Source organism: Alosa pseudoharengus, unplaced genomic scaffold (genome assembly GCF_046254945.1).
Source record: "Alosa pseudoharengus isolate Yale_2024_CS ecotype anadromous, Long Island Sound unplaced genomic scaffold, YU_APseudo_1.1 YU_APseudo_1.1_scf_23, whole genome shotgun sequence".
NCBI lineage: Eukaryota > Metazoa > Chordata > Actinopteri > Clupeiformes > Clupeidae > Alosa > Alosa pseudoharengus.
In genome coordinates this window covers 12,115,677-12,140,216 of record NW_027468685.1, presented here as the reverse complement: position 1 = coordinate 12,140,216, position 24,540 = coordinate 12,115,677, and the positions used below count along the sequence as shown (strand labels likewise).

Genomic DNA, 24,540 nt, shown 5'->3' with positions numbered 1-24,540 from the left:
TTCGATGCAGTCTCACGTTGAGAAGGATGTTCTGTGAATGAAAATATAGCAAATAGTTTATCCTTTAAACCAAAATCTGAAAAGGCTCTATATGGAGAAAAGAATATGTCAAAATAAAGACTCCTAAAATACTACTAAATACTAAAAATGGCACTTAGGCTACCTTCCATGGTGTCTATCGTGAGTTTTTCATGAAATGTTTTCTTCCTTTTCTGAAAGAAAATGGTCAATTTTGAAAATCAGTCTTATCGCTGCTGATGAGACTGTTCAATAAAAATGCAATGAGGTGACTGTCACTACCATAGACTGTATGGTCACTACAATAACCCACTGCATATGGCATTGCTTGCATCATAAAGGTAAGCTAGGCTGTGTCATAAAGGTAAAGTGTGTCATCATTGCAACCCATAGCAACTAACTTCTCCCCAACAAATAGGCTACTAGCCTACTGAGAGATCTGTAATATAATCCAAACACATATTAAATAGACTATCTGTTACAGAGACCTGTTAGAAAATTGATAGGACCGAAGAGTCTTAGCAATTAATGCAGATAGGCCATGTTGCGTTAATCAACACTTGACTTAAACCGCATTGTCCCTAAGGGTACTTTCTGACAATATTTTGTACCTGCGCTTAAAATAAATAAGACCCTTAAGGTTGGATGGGGTGGGGTCATTATTGGACGTGGTAGTATCAAAATCATAAAATCTTTCCATGTTTTGTTGTCACAAAATCAAAAAGTAAAACTTCCTGGTCCCAAGAGCCACTGTCCAATGGAAAGCTTGAGAGAAAGCTCATCATGTCCGGTGCCAGCTACGCGCGAAAGCTTGAAGCAAGTAGCCTATTCACAATCGGGAAACAGGCGGGAGAGACGAGGCGAACATACAAGTATTTGCTAACCGAACAATAGCTCATTTTACGTGTTGTTAAAAGTATAGCTAATGTTAAATAGCTTAACTATTTATGATTTTAAACTCGTGCACCAGTTTGGTTTGATGAAGTTACTGGGCGACTAGATATTACGACAAGGATAGGTGGACCAAAATGAGCCTACTAGCCCTTCAACAGGTAACGTAACGTTGACTTTGAGTTTAATGCTTGTTAACGTTTTGTTATTAGCAGCTATACATTGTCAAGGTAATCGGCGATAATCAAGCCATTTTAAAATTAATTGTTAACGCATTCATTACCTCGTTAAACCACTTTGAAAGCAGTCCTATCTGTAACGTTAGCTACCCGCTGATAACGATACTGTTCGTGCAAAGTGACTGTTTAATTTCATCATGTAGCAGCTAAAATAAATCCAACCAAAACATAAGCTCGACCTCTCCGCTAACGTTAGCAAGCTAACTTTGTTAATAAATTTCGTCTTTGCTGAGTAAAACGAATGTTATATTAATGTAACCAGCACAATACATTTAAATTAACCTTAACCTAACGTTAACTCACGACATTCACATAACGAGCCATCATATCGAGGTACAATAAGCTATGGAGCCCTTATGGCTTCCTGTTCTTACAAGTGCATAATCGGTTGTTTTTGGCTATTTTTTAGGCCTTACCTATAGTTATAAACACTGTTAACCTCAGCTAATTTCGCTGGACTATATGTCCAGAGAAAGCTTTTGGACTCACTCAATTGTTTTGTAAAACATTACTCTGTAGATAGAAACGTTTACTCTTCAACGGTTAATAATTTAAACTTCCCTCTGTAAACCAGCGCCCTCCTAACAGTTCATCTTTTAGTTTTACATTTCCCTTCTCGTTTGTATGCTCTCCTTGAAAGATAGGGTGCAATATAATGTTAACACTTGGCGTTCCATAATGCTTAACCACAAAATAAATATTATATGAATGAGGAGCTGTCTAGATGTTTTTATTTACTGGTTATTCAGACAGAGAAGGACTAAAGCTTCATGTTCACAAACGTTTGCCGGGTGTTCTCATGTATGCACAAAGGGTTGTATCTAGCCCCCCCCCCCCCCCCCCCCCCCCCCCTCCCCTTCGGCCAGCTGTCAAGTCATTTTCACCATCTATCATCTATTTTTCTTAAACCAGTTATGGCACAGGGTGAGGTTAAGGCGACAAGGCAGTGCTGGCTATTTGATATGTGATAAATAGTTTGGTTTTGAAATGGATTTAGATACAACCATAGACCTAGATACTTAAAATGTTCTATATGCGTTCATTATCTGGTCTGACTTGTAGTTCTTCAGTTCTCAGTTTATACTTAGTATTTGTGTACATAAGACAAAAGGTGTGACATCCTTTCTGAGTGTGTCAACTAAAGTTTGCTGTGTGTGTGTGTACCAGTTAAGATAAATGGTACATTCCAGGTTGATAGAATATACTGTATTTATCTTTTTCTCTACATCTCTAGCCCCCAGTGGTGCTGCCAGTGGAGTCCCTGCCAGCTGAAAGCGATGCTGACAGCGGCATGGGCTCACCGATGGAAGTGGAAACCACTGAGAAGCCACCCCCACCAGAGAAACAAGCAGGTAGTGCTCCACCGCATGTAGTCGTTTGTTACACTGTAACAGAAAAGTTACTGTGATTTATTATTCTAATGTGATCTCCCTGTTGTTTTCTAGACTCTGACGATGATGAGGACATCGCAGTGGCCAGGAAGCCTCGCTCTCGGAAGGCGCTGAGGGACAGCGATAGCGAAGACGCCGAGGAGGCAGGTGGGATGGAGGGCGGGCTCGTTCTCTCTGCGTCCAGCGAAGGCGAGGCAGAGGAGGCGGCCGAGGAGAAGGTTAAGGTCAAGAAGGCAACCAGGACGAAGAAAAGGATCGCCCGTGTCTCCAGGGACAGTGAGGATAGCGCGAAGGAAAACGTCAAGGAGGAGGACGGAGAGCGAGACGGTGGAAGGAGGAGGGAGAAGTCCAAGCGCCGTAAGGAGAGAGAGCGGAAAAAGGAGGCTGGGAAGAAGCAGCAGAAAGAGGCGAATGAAGTGAGTGTGAGAACAGCTCTAATAGAACGCTGCCGGAACATAGACATTTTAAGTAATAGGCTCTATGCACGACTCCATTTTGGATTCACTTGTACTGACTGGCATATCATGTTCCATTAAAACATTGGCAAATGTTGTGTGCCACTCACTCCAGCAAACAGGAAAAGGGTTTAAAATGTTGTTAACCTTAATCAAGCAACTGATGTTACTGAACTGGTTAGATAACTTTAGCTATGTTGTTCAATTAGAAATAGCCTACTATATTAAAACTGACAGCCTAGTAATCTGTGATTTTCTGTCATAACCTACTGTGTACAGGAAGTTGATTGCCCAGTAGGAAGCAAATCCAAAATAGAGTCCATTCTACTGAAGATCCTTGGTGACTATATGAAACTGAGGAATTAAATTAAGAACATGTGGTGCTCATGGTTGTTTATAGGTAGAGATGATGCATATATCTGAATGAATTTGTCTTTCTAATAATTATAATCTTCCTTTGTGCTGTGCTCTCAGGAGATCCTGGCCCCTGAAGGTATCAATGATAGTGGCTGTCTCCTTGGAAACACAGACCTGTTTGATGCAGAGCAGGGGGAAGATGAGGAGGAGGAAGAGTCTGTAGAGGCAATTAGAGCCGCTGTCAAACAGAAGGCTAAAAAACACAAGGTCAGACACCTCTGCCTACTATTCTTTCTCCCACTCACACAGACCCTCTCTGGAACACATGCATTCCATAATTAAAAATTCCGTTGAGGTTATTGTAGTGTTGTATTGTACTTTTTTAACTGTTTGTGTGTGTGTGTGTGCTCAGCCTCACCTTGAAGAGGAGCATGCAGAGAAGCCCCAGCGTGTGGTAAGGCTCCTGAAGTGGCTTTGCTTATTTTGGATTTTCCTCGTGACATCATCTCGCATAACTGCCTCCTTGCCTGCTGTTATTCCCTCATGTTTATTTCTGTTTATTCCTGAATTTGTCTTTGTGTGTGTGTGTGTGTGTGTGTAGGAGAGGAAGGCAGCACGTGCCAGTAAGGAGTATATCAAGCAGCTCCACAGCGAGACCCAGAGGCTCGTTAGAGGTCCGTGTCCACTGGAGTTTTCTGTCTATTATACTAATGCTGATCTAAGGCCCTTCTCTGCAAATTACACTTGGATCACTGAACAGATTTTCCCGTCTCCCTTCCCTTTAGAGTCCAGTATTGGGCTGCCCTACCACCTACCCGAGCCCAAGAGCATCCATGAGTTCTTCAAAAAGAGAGCCAGACCTCAAGGGCCTGCTATGTCTCTTCTGAAGTAAGACACACACACACACACACACACACACACACACACACACACACACACACACACCCCTATATCTAGACAAATGAACATTTGTCACACAATTGCACATACAACTGCATGTGATACCCAGTGTCTCAACTATACCTGTGGATGCATCAGCTATACACACATGGATGTATCACTGACCCTCTGCTCTCCCCGGGTCTTGCTCAGGTCCGCCCAGTACCAGGCTGTTATCCTGGAGGCCACTGCCGCGTCCACCAAGCAGAGCCAGTCTACGGAGCCCCAGCAGGCTGAAGAGGCCCCTGCAGCTGTCTCTGACCTCCAGGTGCCCACAGACGCCCCATCGGTCCAGCAGCAGCAGGGGGAGCCCACCGCCCGGCCAGACTCCGGTGAGGCCACACCAGCTGCCCTGTCGTACGTTTTGATGGAGGACGCGCCCTCCCTCCCAGACGTGCCCACGGTCCCAGCCGTCCCCGAGGTGCCTGGGGCAGAACCCAAGGAAGCGTCCTCTGCTTTGGCCCCTCCTGCAGAAGCTCCAGCACTGGCTCCGGCCATCAAAACCCGCAAGGACAAACTGGCCCGGCTCCGAGAGCTGGGACTGGACCCGCCACCTGTGGCCAAACTCCGGTCCTCTGATGACGCTTTTGTGGAGCTGGAGGCCCCACAGGTGAACCCAGGTGAGCGCGCAAACAAGCACCAAGCACGTGCTCTGTTAGCTGTGGAGTGTGTCCATGTGATCATGTGGCCATGTCATCGTGCACTGTGTGTAATCTAATGTCTCATGTTATCAGATATTAACTGCGTTCACAACTTTCACAGTTTTGTTTTCACTGTGAACTATATAGTGAAATAACTGATGAATTACTTTTTTTTTTTTTTTTTAAATGATTTCATAGCTTTTGTGTAGTTGTTAGTATGGATGTAAATCACAAGTTTCATCACAATTTGGTAGCTATCGATTCTTTAAGTCAAAGATTTGATTCAAACTTTGTTGGTATGAAATCACACAATCTAGTTTCCATGAATTCACTTAAGCAAAAAAGTACAATGAACATTAAACACACAATGAACACTGACTTTGGATTGAGGTGCCACCCAGAGTAGTTTGTGTAAAATAAAAACACGTCTGGATGTCACCTACAATGCAACCGCAACTTTTGCTATTAGGACGAAGCATCAATATTTCAATTTCAAATTTCTATTTAATTTCACTTATAGAGCGCCAAAACATTACACATGTCTCATGGTGCTTTACAGAGTGATATGGTTGAGCTGTTACACCCTTAGTTAATGGTTTAGTTGTTAGTTGTTACTGGTGAAGTAGGGATGCTGTGTTCTGGAGGAAGATTTGAGTTGTGGGTGTTTGTGATCGTGTTTATGATTCTGACTGTGAGCACGCTTGTGTGTGTGTGTGTGTGTGTGTGTGTGTGTGCGCAGCTCTGGAGGCCCTGAAGGACCGGTTCCTGCGTCACGTCCAGCCCGTGGTCCATCCCAAGGGGGAGCGCTCGGTGCAGCTCAGTGTGATCAGGAAGGACAGCGCCGCCTCTGGCCAGGAGGAGCTGCGCACCGATGCCCTCACTGTTACCCTCACAGAGGAGGAGAAGCTGCCCGCATCCAAACCAGGTAAGCGGCGTGGTTGACCATGTCCAGATCAGAGATCCAACACTGCCCGCATCTACACTGGGTGACAAACATTTTCATAGATTTTTGTTTTTAAGTGAAAAGATCCACAGAATTCTGTGAAAGATCCCTTGGCTACACCACCACACTAGTTAACATGACCGTGTCATGATTCAATGTGCAGTATGTGTATCTATGATGGGTGGTTGGTTTGTGTGTGTGTGTGTGTGTGTGTTTGTTATAGAGGGGTATTTTTGTCAGACACCTATTCATTCTTGATTTTCCCCTTGGGGAATTGGAAATTCTTGAATTTCCCCTTGGGGATCAATACAGTATCTATCTATCAGTAAACCATGGTAAACTGTCTGGATGTGTGTGTTAGGTGAGTGTCTGGTCCTGGTAAACTGTCTGGATGTGTGTGTTAGGTGAGTGTCTGGTCCTGGTTAACTGTCTGGATGTGTGTGTGTGTGTTAGGTGAGTGTCTGGTCCTGGTTAACTGTCTGGATGTGTGTGTGTGTGTGTTAGGTGAGTGTCTGGTCCTGGTTAACTGTCTGGATGTGTGTGTGTGTGTGTGTTAGGTGAGTGTCTGGTCCTGGTTAACTGTCTGGATGTGTGTGTGTGTGTTAGGTGAGTGTCTGGTCCTGGTTAACTGTCTGGATGTGTGTGTGTGTGTGTGTTAGGTGAGTGTCTGGTCCTGCTCAAGTCTCGTCTCCAGAAGGCCATGGCGGTGCGGCGGCAGGAGGAGAGACAGAAGCGCGCCGCTCTTTATCGCCTCGACAACGAGGACTGTGGAGAGGAGGAGGAAGAAGAGGAGGACATGACTGAGTCTGAGGGTGAAGAGGTAAACTAGGACCGCTTTGACACTGACTCCATGTACATGTGTGTGTTTGTATTTGAGTTTATTTTTAACACGCGTGTGTGTGTCAGGGTGTGGACGAGTTGCTCGGTGGAGGTGATGACCAGCAGGATGAAGACGAGGCTGATGAAGATGAAGATGAGGAGGAGGAGGAGGTGGCTGCCGATAGCAACATGGCAGTGATGAGGAGCCCCTCCCCGCCTCATGACAACGATGTAACTCTTATGCTATTTGCTGGAAGCTCCTGCTCACGCACCAGGTGACCTCACACACCCTCTTCTAGTACAGTAATGGACACATAGAATGGATGAGAGGGAGACGTGACCTTAGTTTGTCTGTGTTTGCTCTACTGACTGGGTTTGTTTTGTCCCACAGTGACGGAGTGAAGAGGATGGGAGCAGGTCAGGACAGCGATAATAAACTGGGTGAGTGAGGGGAATCGCTGCAACGGGCTGAACTTTCCGTTCAGCTTCAGTAGTCGCATGTTTGTATGTTACATTACATTACATTACAATTGGCTGACGCTTTTTAGCCAAAGCGACTTACAACATTGTAAACAGTTTAAAACTTTTTAATGTTGTATTGTACACACACATACAAAAGCGGAGTGGTTGAGATCAGAGATCCAACACTGCCCCCATCTACACTGGGTGACAAACATTTTCATAGATTTTTGTTTTTAAGTGAAAAGATCCACAGAATTCTGTGAAGGATCCCTTGGCTACACCACCACACTAGTTAACATGACCGTGTCATGATTCAGTGTGCAGTATGTGTACGTGCGTGATTGAGACCCAGTGTTTGTGTGTTTGTCTCCGCAGAAGAGGACGACTCTCTGTCTTTGGTGAAGGACAGCAGCCACAACAGCAGCTTTGAGCTCATGGGCTCCATGATCCCGTCCTACCAGCCCGTCAACCGGACAGCAGGACGGGGCGTGGCCTCCAGCGTCTTCCGCTCCCCCTCCCCCTGCCTCTTCAGACCCAGCTTTCTAGGCTCGGCCTCCAAGGTGAGACAAACACGCACAACACACATGCAATAACCCAAACACATGCACAAACAAACAAACAAACAAGCCAATTCATGTTACTGTCCTATTAGATGTTAATTATCCATAGTGTGTGACAACTTGCCCTTTCAGTAATGTTACTCAGTCAACAAAGTTATTATTCTCACACAGAATACATGTTGATGCCCATTCAGTACTTCAGAACCACTTCATTCCTTGACTGACCCACCCTAGACCAGGACCAGATTCACTCCAGAGTCTGCTGTATTCTAGACCTGGCTCAGTATAGTAACCCTTTTAATGTGTGTGTGTGTGTGTGTGTGTCAGAGCTCTGGTAAGGGCTCTGATCCGTCTACGTTGCTGCCCCTGCCGGTGGTGCTGTATTCTAGACCTGGCTCAGTATAGTAACCCTTTCACTAATAACTAGTGAACTGTACCGCTCTAAAGGATGAACACTGTGATACACATATATGCATATATTAATGTGTGTGTGTGTGTGGCAGAGCTCTGGTAAGGGCTCTGATCCGTCTATGTTGCTGCCCCTGCCGGTGGAGGACTCCCAGGACCTCTACGCGCCCCCCTCCCCCTCCGAGGCCCCCCTGGGCGGCTTCTCCCTGGACGAGGACACGCCCACCCACACGCAGCTGGAGGAGCCGCAGTCGCAGCTGCTGACGGCCGACGGCTTCCTCAACGTGCGCCGCCCCGGCGCGCCCCCCACCGCATCCTCGTCGTCACGGCAGCGGCTGATCCTGGAGAGCCTGGACGAGAACGCCATGGACGCCAACATGGATGAGCTGCTGGGACTGTGCTCGGGGGGCTTCGCCACGCAGAACGCGGGCGGATCGTCGCTGGCACACACCCCGACGGACACGCTGGAACGCACGGCCAGCCCCCTGCCCATGCCCATCCCGCTGCCCCCAAGCCTGCCAGACATGCAGGCCAGCTCGGACACCGACATGGACCAGCTGCTCGAGCTCTGCTCCGGAAAGTTCACCAGCCCCAGTGAGTGTGTGTGTGTGTGTGTGTGTGTGTGTGTGTGTGTGTGTGTGTGTAAGAGAGAGAAAGAGAGGTCATTCATTTGAATGTGTGTGTGGTTGATTTAGTATGTGTGTTAGGGCTGTCACTTTACGTTCGAAAATCGATTGCACAATCGATTGGACCAAACAACACAAGTTTCGAAAACTAAAATGGGGAATCGATTTTAACCAAATATTTACACTATTAATTTTAAACGAAATAAACAAATAAAAAAGATAGATGTAACAAAATTCACAAACAAGAATATAAGAATATAAAAGAATTCCGAAGTGCAGTAAGCATTGCGAAAGCTAAAAAGAAAATTCCCACCAATTTTACGCACCGGGAACAGCTGTTTCAATCAGCTGCTGTGCTGCTCGTGTTTTGCCAAAAAATGGAGGACAACGCGATCAACCTGTGCGACATGTAGAGAGACGAGTGATAGGCCCTAATAACTTGAGGAGATGTGGAAGTACTTCGGATTTTTGGTATATAAAACTATGGAGAAAAACAAAGCGGTAGGCTACGCAAACTGTGCAATCGAGTTCTACGTAGGCGAAATTTGTTTGACATTTCTAATCGTAAACACAGACACAGCTACGTTGAAGCCTGCAGCCATGTCACTGATGTAATGGCAGTCCACTCGGCTTACTGGTTTTCGAGAATGTTGCACTTCTGTTTGTCATTGTGCACGAAACTTCACGCCAATAAATCATCAGAAATATTGCTGGCTTGCGTCTTCAAGCGCCCTCTTTACGTTCGTCCTAATGCCTGTTAGTTGTTTGTGGATTGGCCTATATTTCGCGTTGAAAATGGAAGCGTCTTTAGACATAAAAAATCGATTTTACAATCGATTCAATGAACACTTACGTCTCAAAAATCGAACACGATTTTTTCACAAAAGTGACAGCCCTAATGTGTGTGTGTGTGTGTGTAAGAGAGAGAAAGAGAGGTCATTCATTTGAATGTGTGTGTGTGGTTGATTTAGTATCTGTGTGTGTGTGTGTGTGTGTGTGTGTAAGAGAGAGAAAGAGAGGTCATTTATTTGAATGTGTGTGTGGTTGATTTAGTGTCTGTGTGTGTGTGTGTGTGTGTAAGAGAGAGAAAGAGAGGTCATTCATTTGAATGTGCGTTCACTCCTACAGGTGCTACTCCGCTGACATGTGCGTCCAGCCCCGCTTCTCACACAAAAACTACAAAAGCAAGCAGGTACCACGATATATACAAGTATTCATTTCATAGTTACTCTCATTAAACAGTCTTCTGTCATAAGGTTCTTTTGATTAGTCCAGTATATCAGAGTGTGTGTTTGTGTGTGTGCGCGTAGGGAGGAGACTGGGTGTGAGGATGAGGAGCCAGAGGAAGATGATTGTGAGTTCAAGCTCCTGTCAGATGTGGAAAGTCTCAGTGGCCAGGTGGGTACGCAGAGACCTGTGTGTGTGTGTGTACATGTTTCTATTTATGTGTATATTTATTATACATCAGTGTGTGTGTGTGTATATGATATAATGAGTTTCTGGACATTTTTGGTGTGATGCTTTACATGTGCCTTGTTGCTTTACTGTGGTGACATTCTTTATTTCTGCTCTCAGGATGATGAATCAGGTGAAGATGATGATGGAGACAAGGATGAAGATGAACAGCAAGGTGATGATGAAGACGAGGATGAGGCAGAGGAGGAGAAGCAGGCAGTGTTCGGCCGACCAAAAGGAAAGAGGAAACTGTAAGGGCCATCTCCGTATCTGTGACCAGAAGTAATAGCCTCCTAGGCAGACATTGTTGACCATGATGGGCTCACTTGTCTTTCTTTCTGTCTTTTTTTTTTTTTTTTTTTTTTCTTCTCCTTTTGTCTGCATCTCTCAGGAGGCTGACGGAGTTTGTGGACTCGGAGGCCGAGCTGTCGGGCAGCGATTTGGGCAGTGATGATGAAGAGGGTGGCGGAGACAGTGAATATGAGGAAGATGAGTTACAGGAGGACCTGCCATCTGATGAGGAGCTGCAGGACCAAGTCAACAAGATCCACATGTAAGATCCCCACCACACAATTTCAATTTCAATTTATTGTGCTTATAGAGCGCCAAAACATTACACATGTATCATGGCGCTTTACAGAATGTAGGCAATCAGAGAAAAAGGAAAGAAAAGAAGAAAAGAAAAGAAAGAGAGAGGCCCATGGGTAACGGGCGAGGAAAAACTCCCTAGAATTGGAGATGCATATAGGAAGAAACCTTGAGCAGATCCACGACTCAAGGGCCTGACCCATCTGCCTAGGGTCACACAAACACAAACACTTGTTCTCTCATACACACCCACTTATTTTGATGTGTCGCTCATTTGTACAGGAAGCAGGTGCTTGACGATGATAAGCGCCAGCTACGTCTGTATCAAGAACGTTACCTTGCCGACGGGGATTTGCACTCCGACGGACCAGGGCGAATGAGACGCTTCCGCTGGAAAAACATGGGTAGGCACCAGCACATTTAATCAGCTCTCGCTCACACGCTCGCTTGCTCTCTCGCGCGCTCACACACACACACACACACTCTCACTCTCACTCACACACTCTCTCTCGCCTCTCACACAGACACACACACTCACGCTCAGCCCTCCTCCTATCTCTTAGTCACTTATCAGATTGTTTGTGATGCTTGATTGTATCAACAGTGTTTATCTGTGAACTCTTTCAGCCTGTGAGAGATGACCTCTCTGGCAGCTGCTGAGCCTGAGAATGAGTCACATCTCATTCTCTCAGCATCACATTATGTGAGCTGGTGATCTGCTGTGAAGCTCACTTGTGTAAAGCACAAACTAATGAGTGTGTGTGTGTGTGTGTGTGTTCAAAGAGAATGGCTTTGATTTTGCGGGCCCTGGAGGTGAGGGTGAGGATGAGGAGGAAGATGAAGAGCTGGACCAGACTGAAATGCAGAGGAGGAAAGAACGTCTGGAAAGGGAGCAGTGGCTAAGGGAGCAGGTGTGTGTGTGTGGTCTTGTGTAATCTTATGTGGCTGTATGTGTGTGTTATCTTATGTGGCTGTGTGTGTGTGTGTGTGTGATATATGTGTGTGTATGTATGTTTGTGTGTGTGATCTTATGTGTGGTGTGTGTGTGTTTTTGTGTTAAATGCTGATTATCTGTGTGTTGTTGCAGTCTGAGGCTCAGTCAAAGAAGAGTAAAGGTGAAGCGGTGGTGGTGGAGGAAGAGGATGACGAGTACTTTGGTGAGGAAGAGAACAGTCAGTTCATGAAACTGGCCAAGAAGGTGATGGCAAAGACCCTGCAAAAGAAAGGTGAGCCCAAAGTAAAACCTCCATCAGTCTGTTTGTCTTTCTCTTTTTCACACACACACACAGACACACACACAGGCTCACACACTCACACTCTCTTTGTTTCCAGAGGCTCCTGTTGCTCCTGCCCAAGAAAAGAAAGCTGCATCTGACCCATTCCGGAGACCTGCTCCAGCAGCAGTGGTCAGTTACTCATAATCACTAACTCTTTAGCACTAACTCTTTATCACTTCGATGCATACACATTATATCTAAAATTCTGAGTCTTCTCAACCCCTTGCCCACTTTTTAGCAGTTTTCAAAATGCATTGTGTGGGGCTCAGAGCAGAAACTTCCACTTTAATGTAAACTGTTGCGGTAGTTATGCCAGGCACATATGCACGGTGTCATGACCTTTTGACCTCTGCTCTCCTTAGGTCAAGAGGGGGTCACTGCTGAGCCAGCCAAAAACCATGCTGCAGAAGCTTGCCTCCATCTCTGACGGCAACCCCATTGGCCCACGCAACACTCGTGGCTTCCTGTTCCAGACGCTCTCCCCGGAGAAGAACTCCACCTCTTCAGACCACCCCAAACAGGCAAGTTATGCGGGTCATTCCCACCAGCAACATGTTTGAACTCGTGTACCATGACGATCTACCTTTGGGATAGTGTTTTGAAATCATTAGCAGTACCTCTTTCTGTCCACTGAGAGGAGCTAAAGCGTTAAATGTCACCACGTCCGAGCAAGGATTAGAGGTGTCCTTCCTTCTTTGTCCCACCAGGGGGTGCTCTTTTCTTTTCTTTAGGCCCTGCTCTGAAATAAAGCTAGTGAATGTTGAGTTCATTGTCACAGTAGTGTTAGTGTGCGTGTGTGTGTGTGGTTCACCCAAAATATAGTTTGGTGCACACCTTCCAAGTGCACTTTCAAGTTGCTCCAGGGACAATGTAATCCCTTGTTATATAGTTGACATATGTAAGTCACTTTGGACAACAGTGGCTAAAGTAATAAATGTAAATACATCACATAGTCCTGTGAAACCAAATGAGAGGACTTGCAAATAAAAATATATTTAATCTCTAATGGGAGCTGCAAGGCATTTGGCAGGCTATGGGTCAGCAAAAGGCAACAAATCTTGAAGGTTGATTATGACTTCTGAAACAAATCTGTTTACAACCATATGGTATTTTAGCTTCCAAATAGTCTTCCCATGTGGTTCTCCATCTTGTTCTCACTTTCACCATGCACTTCATTCTCTTAGGTAAAGAAGAGGTTGAGCTCCGATTCGCCAGCACCCGTAGCTAAGCGACCACGACAAGAGAAAAAGGCAGCGGCCCCTGGACCTCCAAGAAGCATCTTCAGCTACCTGGAGAACTAACACACACACAAACGCTTATGTGACCTTGGCCCTCACCCTCACCTTGGTGAGACTATGGCCCATAATGGCAATTTCAACTGTTTGCAGTTTTATCATGTAAATATTGTTTTTTTGGTGCTTTTAAATGTAAGATTGTTTTAATTTGTTTTACTTTTAATGTATTTTAGTGTGCTGTAAATAAAGGATATTTTAACGTAACTGAAGTCTCAATCTGCTCTCTGCACAGGGTCTCTTGGCTTAATCTGTCAACTCAAGAGTACCACTAGCTAAAGTAGTCCTCCAAAACTGGAAATCAAAGAAATCATGCCATATCAATCACTGGAAAAACTTAATCACAGAATATATTACAATAGAAAAACATCATGCACATAGAGAGAAGCAAATGTCAGCCTTTGAAAACACCTGGTCTCCCTTTCTATCATTTTTAAATTCAACAAAACCATAACCCCAAGCTCTCCCCCCTTTCCTTGCCCCCTTCTCTGTCTTTTTATCTGTTTATTTGCTTGATTTAATTGATATGTTGATTGTTTGATTAATTATCAATTGATTTATTAAACTTAATTTATTTATCTATTTTATTTAACCTTATTTCCTCCTTTCCCCCCTACATTCACCACTTTACATATAGACACACACTAGCAACACCCAAACATAGCATGTTACCAAAGCCCTTTACCATGACCACTCACAGACCTTTCTATTCAATTACAAAGAACTGAATCCCATCCTGTCAGCTCTGTCATCGTCCTTTTCCACTGTCTGTCTGCGTGTCTGTCTGTCTATCTTTCTGTATCCGTCTCACTTGTCTACGTTACCTTATTGCGTTTCATGTGTTTTATGTTTCAATTCACGTGGTGCTATATGATACGATTCCAGCGTCACATAAATGGTTGAGGTAGGACAATTGTATTTGCACTTGAAAAATATGTTACTTAAAATAAAAATAAAGTTGTCCTCCGAAGATGGGGGTGGTGGTGGGGGAAAAAAGAGTACCACTAGCTGCTTAGATAGTTTGCAGTTTGTTGCTGTTTAAAGTCTCGGATCAACTTGTGAGGGGACTGTAATGAGCCATTGAATTTTACTGCCCTACAAGCAATTACTGGGTGGGCATTTTGTCCAGTATCACTGAGAAACATCGGTAGCCTGTCTCAGTGAGGTTTTAAGATCAATAAAATAACAACCTTCATCCGCAGGAATACAGTGCTATTATTTATATAATCTAGATTAGTCCCTTATTCATGACTGCAACAATTCAGTTGAATATTCAGGATGACCTGTTATAGGCCTACACAGTGGCTGTGCTTGGCAAGAGTATGGCAGCCATAGCCTATACTTATCAACTGGGGCTGTAGGCACACGTGCACTTGAGCATATCCACCATGCTGCGTGTGAGACAGTGCTGGTGGGCGTTGTGTCGAGTGCGGGGAAGCTGCCACTCCTCATCTAACTGCGTGTATCTGACAGGCGAACCGACGGCACACCCGACGGGTGCTGTCACACTCATCGGCACCGCGCACAGACACGGAGCAGCGGCAGGGGAGGAGGGTTAAAGCTCGAGTCTCCACAGGGCTTTAACTCTTGCACACAGGTCTCAGCTAGATCAAAGTCATGATGCCTCATTTTTGTGTAGCCTATGTTCGACTAAAACTTGCCTTTTGTTTATTTTGTTCTTATGCGTTTGGAACCGTATTGTCCATTTAGCGCATTGGGTTCCACGCAACATTCAACAATCAAAATGACTTTGAATGCAATGTTCATAACAACGTTCTGTCACCTCCTGGAGTTGTTTGAGTTAGTCCTTATTTTCTTTTCGGTCTCCCAGACTCTCTCTCCCCTTTGCTCATTCTTTCGTTTGGAAGATGGAGATGGTTTAGCATGTGACGAGGCCGCAGGCCGCATTCTTGTTTGATGTATTTTTTATGTGTTAAGGCTACTGTTGAAGGCTGGCGAGGCGGAGGGGCCTGGAGACGCCCGGAGGAGCCGCACTTGAATGGGGATGTTGTTGGACGGGTTGAGGCGGGGGAGGGGGGAGGTGTTCTGCCGGCAGCCATCGCTTGTCATGGGACGGGAGAGAACACAGGCTACTTACGGAGTCTGTGTGATGTACAAAAACATGCTCAGACACAACACACGCAATCTGTGATGCCAAACGATCAGATGTCACAATTGTCTAATATCACTTCAACCAAATAGAGCCATGCATTATAGGCAGCCTATACTAATGATTCTCGAATCCGTAAAACATAGAACATCCCTGCAAAGTTGTTGTATAAATGGTAGCCCCCTGTGTGTTAATTATGTTTTGGTCCCGTGCTACCTAACAAGCTATTTGCCCAGTTTGTGCTCATTTCCCTTGTTCTGCGGCCCCTGCCCAGTTTGGGAAGTGAGTCATACGCTCAGCCAGCGGTAGGCCTACGCGCATCATAAGCACTGTACACAGGAAGGGAGGGGGGAGAGGGGAGGTGGATTCACTGATAAACATCCTTTTAACAGCTCGGCGGGAGGAGGGCCGACGGGGAGGGCATCTTTATCGTCTACTAAGAATAAACGGTAAGACAAGGCCTTCAATTTATTTATCTCAGACAGTCTGTTTTTGTGCGTCCCTGATTTAGGCTATGTAATAAAGACCAGAACACCACTAGCTGTGGATGAACGGAGAGCGCAAGGTTTTTTTTCGCCGAGCGCAGGAGCTGAGAGATGGGGTGAGACTCAAACAGAGCGATGCTCTTACATAACAAGCCATGGCCGGATTAATCTCGACATCATATTTTTCATTTTTTTTTTTCAAATTACGTTATTGCGATATTTTATGGGCGTTGTCTATGCATGGATCGTAAAGAATATATTTCTCTCCGCTTTTGATGATAGCATACAGTTGTAGAATTACACGAGCCTTCGCCACGTTCTAACCTAGTTCAAGAGACGCAGTCTAATGTATAGCATTTCATAGTGGCTTATGGAAATGTGTCCTTCAGCTAGGCGTCACGCTATAGATGTCAAGCAAGGTAGGCTATAATGTATGGTTCTCTCACCTCATTACATTCCCTTCAGTCACCGAAGACAAGGACGTGACGTTGACTTTATGATCGGGGGGTCTACATTTGTCACGTTGATTTGATGATCAGACATAACTTAACCTGGTCGTCACGCTATGCCAGAGGCGCTTAGTGGCTGTCCTTCAGCACCACGTGCCTGTACATCTGTATAGGTTGCATTTCGTATGTTGTTGATCGGAAATTATACAATGGAAATGGAATACAATAGCTTGCTGTTACAATTTCATCTGAATGAGCTAGACTAGACATGAAAGAGCTGGGTTAGGCTATAGGCTAGGCTACAGACAGGAGAATATTAGTTATTATAGAGACAATTTTGGTCAGCCAATGCGTAATAAGTGATGTTTGTAATATTTGTACTTGGCTTAAATAGCATTTTTGTTCACTAAAACAATTGGTTCTACTCCTTGGTTTTCTGAAAAGGCCATATCTTTTTTTGACTTATGCTATGCAATGACAATTTAGGAAAGGGCTGCAGTCTTTTTTGTGCTTTCATTCCTAACAACTTGCCATGGAACCGAACCAATTAGACCCACATCATGATAATATTTCCAGTAGTCTATAGGGCATTTTGGGGTTGTATGTTTGTTACACAATCTTTTAGACCTGTTGTTCCTGTTTCATGAGTAGCCTAGTATTTTAAGACTAATATGAAATAAAAAACTCTGGATTTGAACACGACTCTGGTAAGGACAGAAGCAGGCCAAGTTTGTAAAACTCTCTCTCTTTCTCTCTGATTTCCTGTCTGCCCCTTACAGAGCAATAGAGTCCAACACCCAGTCCAGAATGCTCCAGCAGGATCGCCCGAGCAACGCTGCCTATGGAGGTATGTCCTCCTCCCTGCGCCTGCTCAGCAATGGCCCACAGCAGTTTAACAGGAAGTGTGAGAAAGACAGCAACTTCAACTTCCTGGGCGAGGACGACGAGACTCTGGGGGGAGACGAGAACCGCAACCAGGTGAGGCCTCGCTCCCTGGGGCCGCTGGGCCGCGAGCTGCCCACCCCGATGCACCACGTCGGGGTTCCTCTGGGGCCGCTGTCCCCGCTGTCCCGCCTGCCCTGCTGGAGCCCACTGGAGCCCCTCCCAGAGGTGGAGAGCGGCGATGACGGAGGCGGCCGGGTGCCCCCAGAGGGAGCCGAAGAAGGCAGGATAGACGAAGAGGTGAGGCGACCCAGTGACTTGGAGAAGGAGAAGGAGAGGGAGCTGGAGGAGTCCCAAGACTACAGCGGCAAGGAGGTGGAGGAGGAGGAGGAGGAGGAAGATGGGTTCGAGTGGGGCGAGAGTGATGAAGAGTTTGCCTTCAGCTCCCACAGCAGCAGTGCCTCCTCGCTCGTCGACGGCGGAGAGGCCGGCCTTGGCAATCTCCCATCTGTCTGGGACCGCCTCTGCATCGGGGGCCCACCCAGCACTGAGCAAGACCACACCTTCTCAGGCCCTCAGGGGGCCGAGAGCTTCAGGGGGAGCCTGGAAGGGATGGAGCCGGGGGTGGAGGACGGCTCCTCTGACTCTGAGTGGGACGGCGGCGGTGGCGGCACCGGCGACGAGGTGCTGGAGGCGCTGTGGAGCGCCCAAGACCGGCAGCGCTTCAAGGAGCAAGAGATGCAGAAGCACCAGCTGCAGCTCACCATGTACCGGCGCCTGGCGCTGATCCGCTGGGTGAGAACCCTCCAGGGCCGCGTGCAGGACCAGCAGAACCGCCTGCAGAACAGCTTCGACGTCATCCTCACACACCGCAAAGAGCTCCTGCGCATGGGGGCCGCTGCCAGCCACTGAGACGCCAGGATAGCCAAGGGGAAAGTTCAGAAAGAGTCAGGCGTTAGTGTGGAGAGTGGTGTCATCCTGGGACTGTCCCCAACCAAAAACGCGATGATCAGACCTTGTTCTGTGATGGTCTCCTTTCCCTCTCCGACTCTGCAGGGATCAGTGTTGTTTAGTCTGGGTGATGTCTAGGCTAGTTCTTTCCTGGTGTGTGATTCCCCTGTTCTGTCTTTCTGCTCCTCGGACAGGCTATGTATGTGTGTGTGTATGCTATGCTATGTATGTGTGTGTGTGTGAGTGACAGCATGTGTCTGTGCATCTATCTGTGTGTGTGAGTGGTTGGTTATAGGTTGAATTTCTGCTCCCAGCCAGAGCCCTGGTCAGATACTTAACAATAACTCTATATATGACCTTTGAAATAAATTATATTAAAGTTTATCCAAGAGCTTATATCATAAATTGATTCATATTATATGGAATAAATATCTAACCTCTTTCAGGTGTTTAAGGTGTCTGTTCATTGATTGAATAATTCAAGTGAAAGATAATCGATTCAATTGAACTGAACATTTCAGCAACTTAAGTTAGGCCTATTAGGATTATCCATCCTGAGTCTGTGTGATTCAGATATAGAAACAGTTTATGGCAGTCTTTGGTCATTGGGTAATCAGTTTTGCATTCATGAGCCTGTCTTTTGTCTATGACATTCGCCTGGAAATTGGCCTCACCAATTGGTCTGATATCACAAGAGTCCACTTATGCATGTTCACAGATGAATAATTGTTTTGAATAGTAGTCAGTCCTTTTCGGCATCAATCACATACTTATCCACAACAACGCACATCTATCGCCCTAGTGCAGCCTATTTAACTTTGCGCGCATGTAGACCTACACGCATGATATGTGCGCGCATGTTTACTCAGATACTGTTCGTAATTTAATCCATCGTTTGAACAGGTCTGCAACGGCTGCACCCCCGCTTCCCTGTGTCCCTGGTTTTCTTTGCAGTATGTGCCTCAGGGCTCTGGCTCTCCAAGCCCGGGACGCACTCGCTGGTCCAGTCGCGCTCCAGAGCCAAGCCCTTGAGGCAAGTGGAGGATAATCTCCGGTTGTGCCGCCCGGCCCTGAGGCGCAGATTTCTGCTCTCCGCTTATCACCATTATGGTCTGTATGCATAATAGTGGCAGAGCGTCGTAGCAGCAGACGATAATATTAATTTGTTGTTTGTGAATTTTGTGTTAGTAGGGCGTCACACTTTATCCATTACATTTCCCGCCTTCAAAGAGTGTGCCTCTGTAGTCAAAATTGTAAAAACCATGGAACACGGAGCCTAGATGCTACAATGCGACCTAATGCGGGTGTCACATTTAAATATAGTCATGGTACTAGACACATTGTTTAGCCAAGCACTTACAGCCAAAATAGCCTCACAGCGTTTGTGCTATACATGTAACTTTCAGACATCGCCACTTAAAAATGAAGTCCGACTTCATTAGGCGACACTGTATAATGCGCGACACAGGAGGCCACCGGTGCGCCTTGCTGAGCGCTGATAACGCTAATAAGTATCAGATTCAAAAGTCAAAAGGTGTTCACCACGTGTTCTAGGTAAACCTGCTGGGGATGCCTATCCATGGTCTTTCACTGTCATGTGCTCCATCATATTTAGCCTATTACAAAGCCTATAGGCTACCTCGCCTGTGACCTATATATTCATCTAAGACTAGGCTACACATAGAACGAAGTGCAAATTTACTTTTTGCTGCATTAAATGCTTGGCTATGTTTCTCGTTCGTATTTGTATCTCCCATAGCCTACTTGAGGAAATAATTTCTTCTGTAATTCTGTAATGAGTTATTATTTTTTCTTCATTAACCATAGGCGTCATTTGGCGTGTGATGGTCGTCAACCCCTAAATGTTTATATTTTTACCAGATTATCAGTATCATTGTTACTCAAATTTGGCCAATGATAGGGCAAGACATAAAAATAACTGTAGCTAGCCTATTTACTTCTTGACCTTGTTTGGTCGTATGTCCCAAGTACATTCCGAGAATTTGGGAGATTTACATGTACTGGCCGAATACTGTCACTGGGGGGCGACACGTGTCCCATATAATCTCAGTTTGGACCTGGGCGAGACACGGACCGGGCCTCGCGAGCATCCTATAATAGGTTCGCCCCTCACTATTTCTCTCTCTTGCTCTCCCCCCTCGCTCTGTTTCCGCCTGATGTAGTGTGACAGCACACTAGCCGCCAGCGTTCTGCTGGGGTGGAAGAGATCCACTCTGACAGTAGGGGTGGTGGGCATGGGGGCTGCTCGAAGCCCGCGGCCCGAGGAGGATGATGCTATCTGTCTACAGAGGACAACAGACAGACAGAGACAGACCGATAGACAGACCGTAGATAGACAGAGACCAGATAGATAGATAGATAGATAGATAGATAGATAGATAGATGCTACATTTACGCTACCCTATTAAATTGTGATGGATATGGAAAATCCAAGTGAGACTATAAATTAAACAATTAAATAATAACGACCTGTTTAAATTGTATCTTTGCGTTGAGACATCAGGCTATTTAGAAGCATGTCAGTAAAAAAAAGTAAATGACAGTCAATCCTAAGAAAAGTGGAAAGCAAAAAGCCTGTTGGTCAGGACTGCTCAGCTGCATCGTCTGCTTTAACCAGCTAATAAATATGAAAACAGCAGACTTAAACTTTCATTCGGTCACCGGTTGAAAGGATTATACCAGTCTATGGAGTCCCATGTAAATCTGGAAACCTCATAATGCCCAATGTTTTCCCATAAAAATGTGTTGAACAATAGCAGGAGAAAGGGGGCTTTTTCACGCATAAAGGGTTTTCACAAGACCTCAATGAGAGCAGGCCGTGCGCGCCACGCCCCGGGATAATCTTGCGCGGTGGAAACGCGCCTTGGAGAGGCAGGTGCGTGTGCCAGGCACGGGGGTCAGGAGGCCGGCTGAGTCGGGGGGGTGGTCGAGTATGTTGAATTCGCACAGCTGCCGGGGGGATTTCTTCAGAGCTTGTCACTTCCATTTAATTTGCTCTTTTTCACCCTCTTCAGATGAAGTGATCTCTCGTGCCCAGGTTCTCTGCACGTCCTTTCCCAGTTTAGTGTAGCAAAGCACCGCTAAACGGCGACAGCCGAAAACAAAAGCGGATGGGGGGCGCAGTCCTTCCAGACTCAGCACCGTAAAATTGCAGATTAAAACCGAAAAGCTATCCCCCTGACACCGGCACGAACGGCGTTCTTCAAGAATGCTAATTCTACTGCTACATTAAACAAACTTAACACTATATGCTGCCTGCTCCCCTGAGAGTAGTGTTGTTACAACACGAGGTTTGTAGGATGAATCCCACGGCGCTTGGTCGAGGGCTTGCATCTCTTAGACAACAGTCATTCACACACTTGCAAACTTTAGATTGCGCACACGCTCTTTCACAGGTTCACTGTATCAATAAACAGTTAGACAAAAAACACAACACAGAACTCAAATAAAGAATATCATCCGTTCTCATAATAACAGAATGTCACACATCTTATAACTTCATTTTTGTATGCACCATTAACCTTCTGATCAAGTCAAACAAAGTCAGTCAAAACCGTTTTACTGTGTGATCTGCTGAAAATGCTGTTTTTCATCAAAATGCATACAACCAAAAGCTCTGACAAGAATGTGTCTTGTTTTCTATCAGATTGTGTAAAATTGCTCTGAAAACACATTGTAGAGCAATATGTTAGATAGCCTAACAAAAGCTCAGCCTTTATAGTCCACATAAATAAATTAGCCTACCGCATCTTGCCTCCCACTTTATAACTCATTGGCATTCCCTCCCAGGTCGCCTCAGCAGCACTGCCTTGCTAATATCTACATCTACCAAAGAAATGTCTGTTTTCTCTTTTGAAAAAGTGTGATTTGAAATGGAAAATCACAACAAAACAAAAAAACGCTATTGCAGATAATTCATATCGAAATCTACAAATATATAAATAAATCGAAATCTTATTTCTCTATAAAAAGGTAGATAACTTTAAAAGCATGTCTTTCTCATTTGTTTTCCCTCTGAATATTTCTAGGATCAAAAATATTTTACTGCATTTATGTTTTAAAAGGTTTTTCCCCCCTGTTTCCCTGTTGCTCACTTACAGTTCTGTGCACTTTCATTAAAAACACAAGGAATTTACTCCCATCAGGAGTCTCCAGAAGAGTACCGTACGGTAGTTTTCATTGCGAACTGACCTCTAACATGGGTGAAGCTTTTATGAACATCAGTAGCTACTTACACTGTTGCTTCTTGCAGGAGTTATTCAGTATTCTAATATTTTAGCTAACATTCAGTAACATTCTAATCCAGTCTGCATCAAAGTATGGGCAACATTCTCCTGTAAACATACAAATAATTGATCTAATCTTTATTCTACATGATCTTATATGGCACTTATATTTATCAGAATGAACAACTGGCTGCAAAGTAATCCTGAACCAAGACATTGCAAGGAGCCATAGCTAACTTGTCCCTTCAGCTGTAGCGAGTTGAGGAGTTGAGCTGAGTGTGTGTGTGAGTGTGTGTGTGTGTGTGTGTGTGTGTGTGTGTGTTTGAAGTTGGCACTGAGAGGGGTCAGACCCACTGGTCTCAGATGGGCACAAACCAGATGCTGTGATAGAACAGTGTGATTGCCAACTTGAGGGAGGGAAGAATATAGAAGAGACAGACAAGCATGATATGTGTGTCACACAATGTGTGTGTGTGTGTGTGTGTGTGTGTGTGTGTGTGTGAGTGAGTGGGTGTGGGAGGTCTGTGTTTTGCATGTGCGAGTGCATCTGTGTGTGTGTGTGTGTGTGTGTGTGTGTGTGTGTATGTGTGTGTGTGTGTGTTTGTGTGTGTGTGTGTGTGTGTGTGTGTATGAGAGAGTGTGTATGTGTGTGTGAGTGTGTGTGAGTGTATTAGCAGTCAGAGTGCTGAAGCCCAGAGGCGGTTCCTGTGTGTGCTTGTGATAAAAGAGGGAGAGGGAGGAAGTGGGGGAGGGGTTGGTGGAGAGATAGAGAGACCAGGACATGGAGGGAGGGAGAGAAAGAGGGAGAGAGAGAGAGAGAGAGACAGGGGGAGAGAGATGAGGTTGCTTTGGGGTTAGAGAGGGAGAGGAGAAGAAGAATCAGGGCAACAACTTGCAGAGCTGCAAGCTTCCTCAGTGTTGTCTGCTCCTGCCACATGTCGCCATCGGGCTCTCTCTCTCTCCCTCTCTCTCTCCCTCTCTCTCTCACACTGTGTCTCTCATGAAAAGAAGAGAGAAGTCTTGGCAAGGTAATTAAGGATGGCCTCTAAGCGCAGGAGTAAGGCAAGAGTGCTCCAGATGAAAGTAAATGATTAAAATAATTACAGGCTCAAAGCTGACGAGCGGGTGTGGGCTGGCCGCCGGACATTTGTGGGTAATTAGATAATTAATCTGAATGCAAATGAAGAGTTCTAACGAAGCAGTCAGGCTGAACCAGTCGCAACTGCTGACAGAAACATGGTATAGAGGAAAGATGAATATGAGTTTTAAAATCCCACTTAAATCCTGCACCACTACAGCAGCTTGTTGTTGAAAGTTGATAAATAAACAGTCTAACCTCTGGGCTAAAAGAGATAAGAACGTATGAAATTGCTTCATATTTCATGTTTAATTCTACATCTAGGTCTAATATTTTATTTCTGTGACCTTATGGTATTTTACAAAGGGTACAGATCAGATGCAAAATGTGTTTATAAAATTGGCCTTTATAAAGACATTTAAGGTGGCTATACAGTAGTATTGTTGTGTTTTTATGGGTTTTCAGTTAGTCTTTTATGACCTTGGCATCTTCCCCAAGGCCATCTGCAGAGAACCATCCTTTGCTCACACTGTAAAAAACCCTAGCATACAATATTCAAGCTTGTGTATAGCCTATCCAAACCGGAGATTGAAATGATGATACAACTGATTGGTTGTAATGTTATTCTATTTTTTTTCCCCATCTCAAAATAAAATCTGCAAACTTTAGTGAATGAGTCCATTGAATGAATCCATGATTCCAGGCTTAAATATAGACCTATCTGTACACATCAGGTAACTTTGGTCAGTAGCCTAGACCTAGAGGATAAACAAATATCCCAATAGAATAGCCTTAGTTTGGCTGTGTGTTTAAAATAGCCTAATGACAACAATATAGCCAACCTTACCCTTCTTTAATTGTAAAATAGGCTGCAGTTTGGTGGGTCCTTTCCTCAAAATCTTTGCCATCATCACTTTGAACAAGTCACGTGTTGCAGGAGAAACTCAGGAGCTCCGATTTGGCTTCATCTTTCATGA

General features: G+C 45.3%; 2 protein-coding genes across 2 annotated transcripts; both read left to right on the top strand.

The window, feature by feature from the left end:
* The first annotated feature begins 870 nt into the window (after nucleotides 1-870).
* clspn (claspin) lies at nucleotides 871-13,776 on the top strand. Its single transcript, XM_076301527.1, has 24 exons — nucleotides 871-1,070; nucleotides 2,383-2,500; nucleotides 2,594-2,955; nucleotides 3,469-3,618; nucleotides 3,764-3,805; nucleotides 3,953-4,025; nucleotides 4,137-4,239; nucleotides 4,444-4,910; nucleotides 5,671-5,856; nucleotides 6,534-6,694; nucleotides 6,781-6,968; nucleotides 7,085-7,134; nucleotides 7,531-7,715; nucleotides 8,219-8,717; nucleotides 9,878-9,941; nucleotides 10,060-10,147; nucleotides 10,325-10,455; nucleotides 10,596-10,757; nucleotides 11,075-11,196; nucleotides 11,576-11,703; nucleotides 11,880-12,018; nucleotides 12,125-12,198; nucleotides 12,432-12,590; nucleotides 13,254-13,776. The coding sequence occupies exons 1-24, from the start codon at nucleotides 1,047-1,049 to the stop codon at nucleotides 13,368-13,370; spliced, it is 3,792 nt and encodes a 1,263-aa protein (XP_076157642.1). The 5' UTR covers nucleotides 871-1,046; the 3' UTR covers nucleotides 13,371-13,776.
* Nucleotides 13,777-15,932: 2,156 nt separating this feature from the next.
* On the top strand, nucleotides 15,933-18,687 carry c19h1orf216 (chromosome 19 C1orf216 homolog). The gene is made up of 2 exons (XM_076300937.1): nucleotides 15,933-16,072; nucleotides 17,185-18,687. Exons 1-2 carry the CDS (start codon nucleotides 16,068-16,070, stop codon nucleotides 18,197-18,199), a joined length of 1,020 nt encoding a protein of 339 aa, XP_076157052.1. The 5' UTR covers nucleotides 15,933-16,067; the 3' UTR covers nucleotides 18,200-18,687.
* The last annotated feature ends 5,853 nt before the right edge of the window (nucleotides 18,688-24,540 follow it).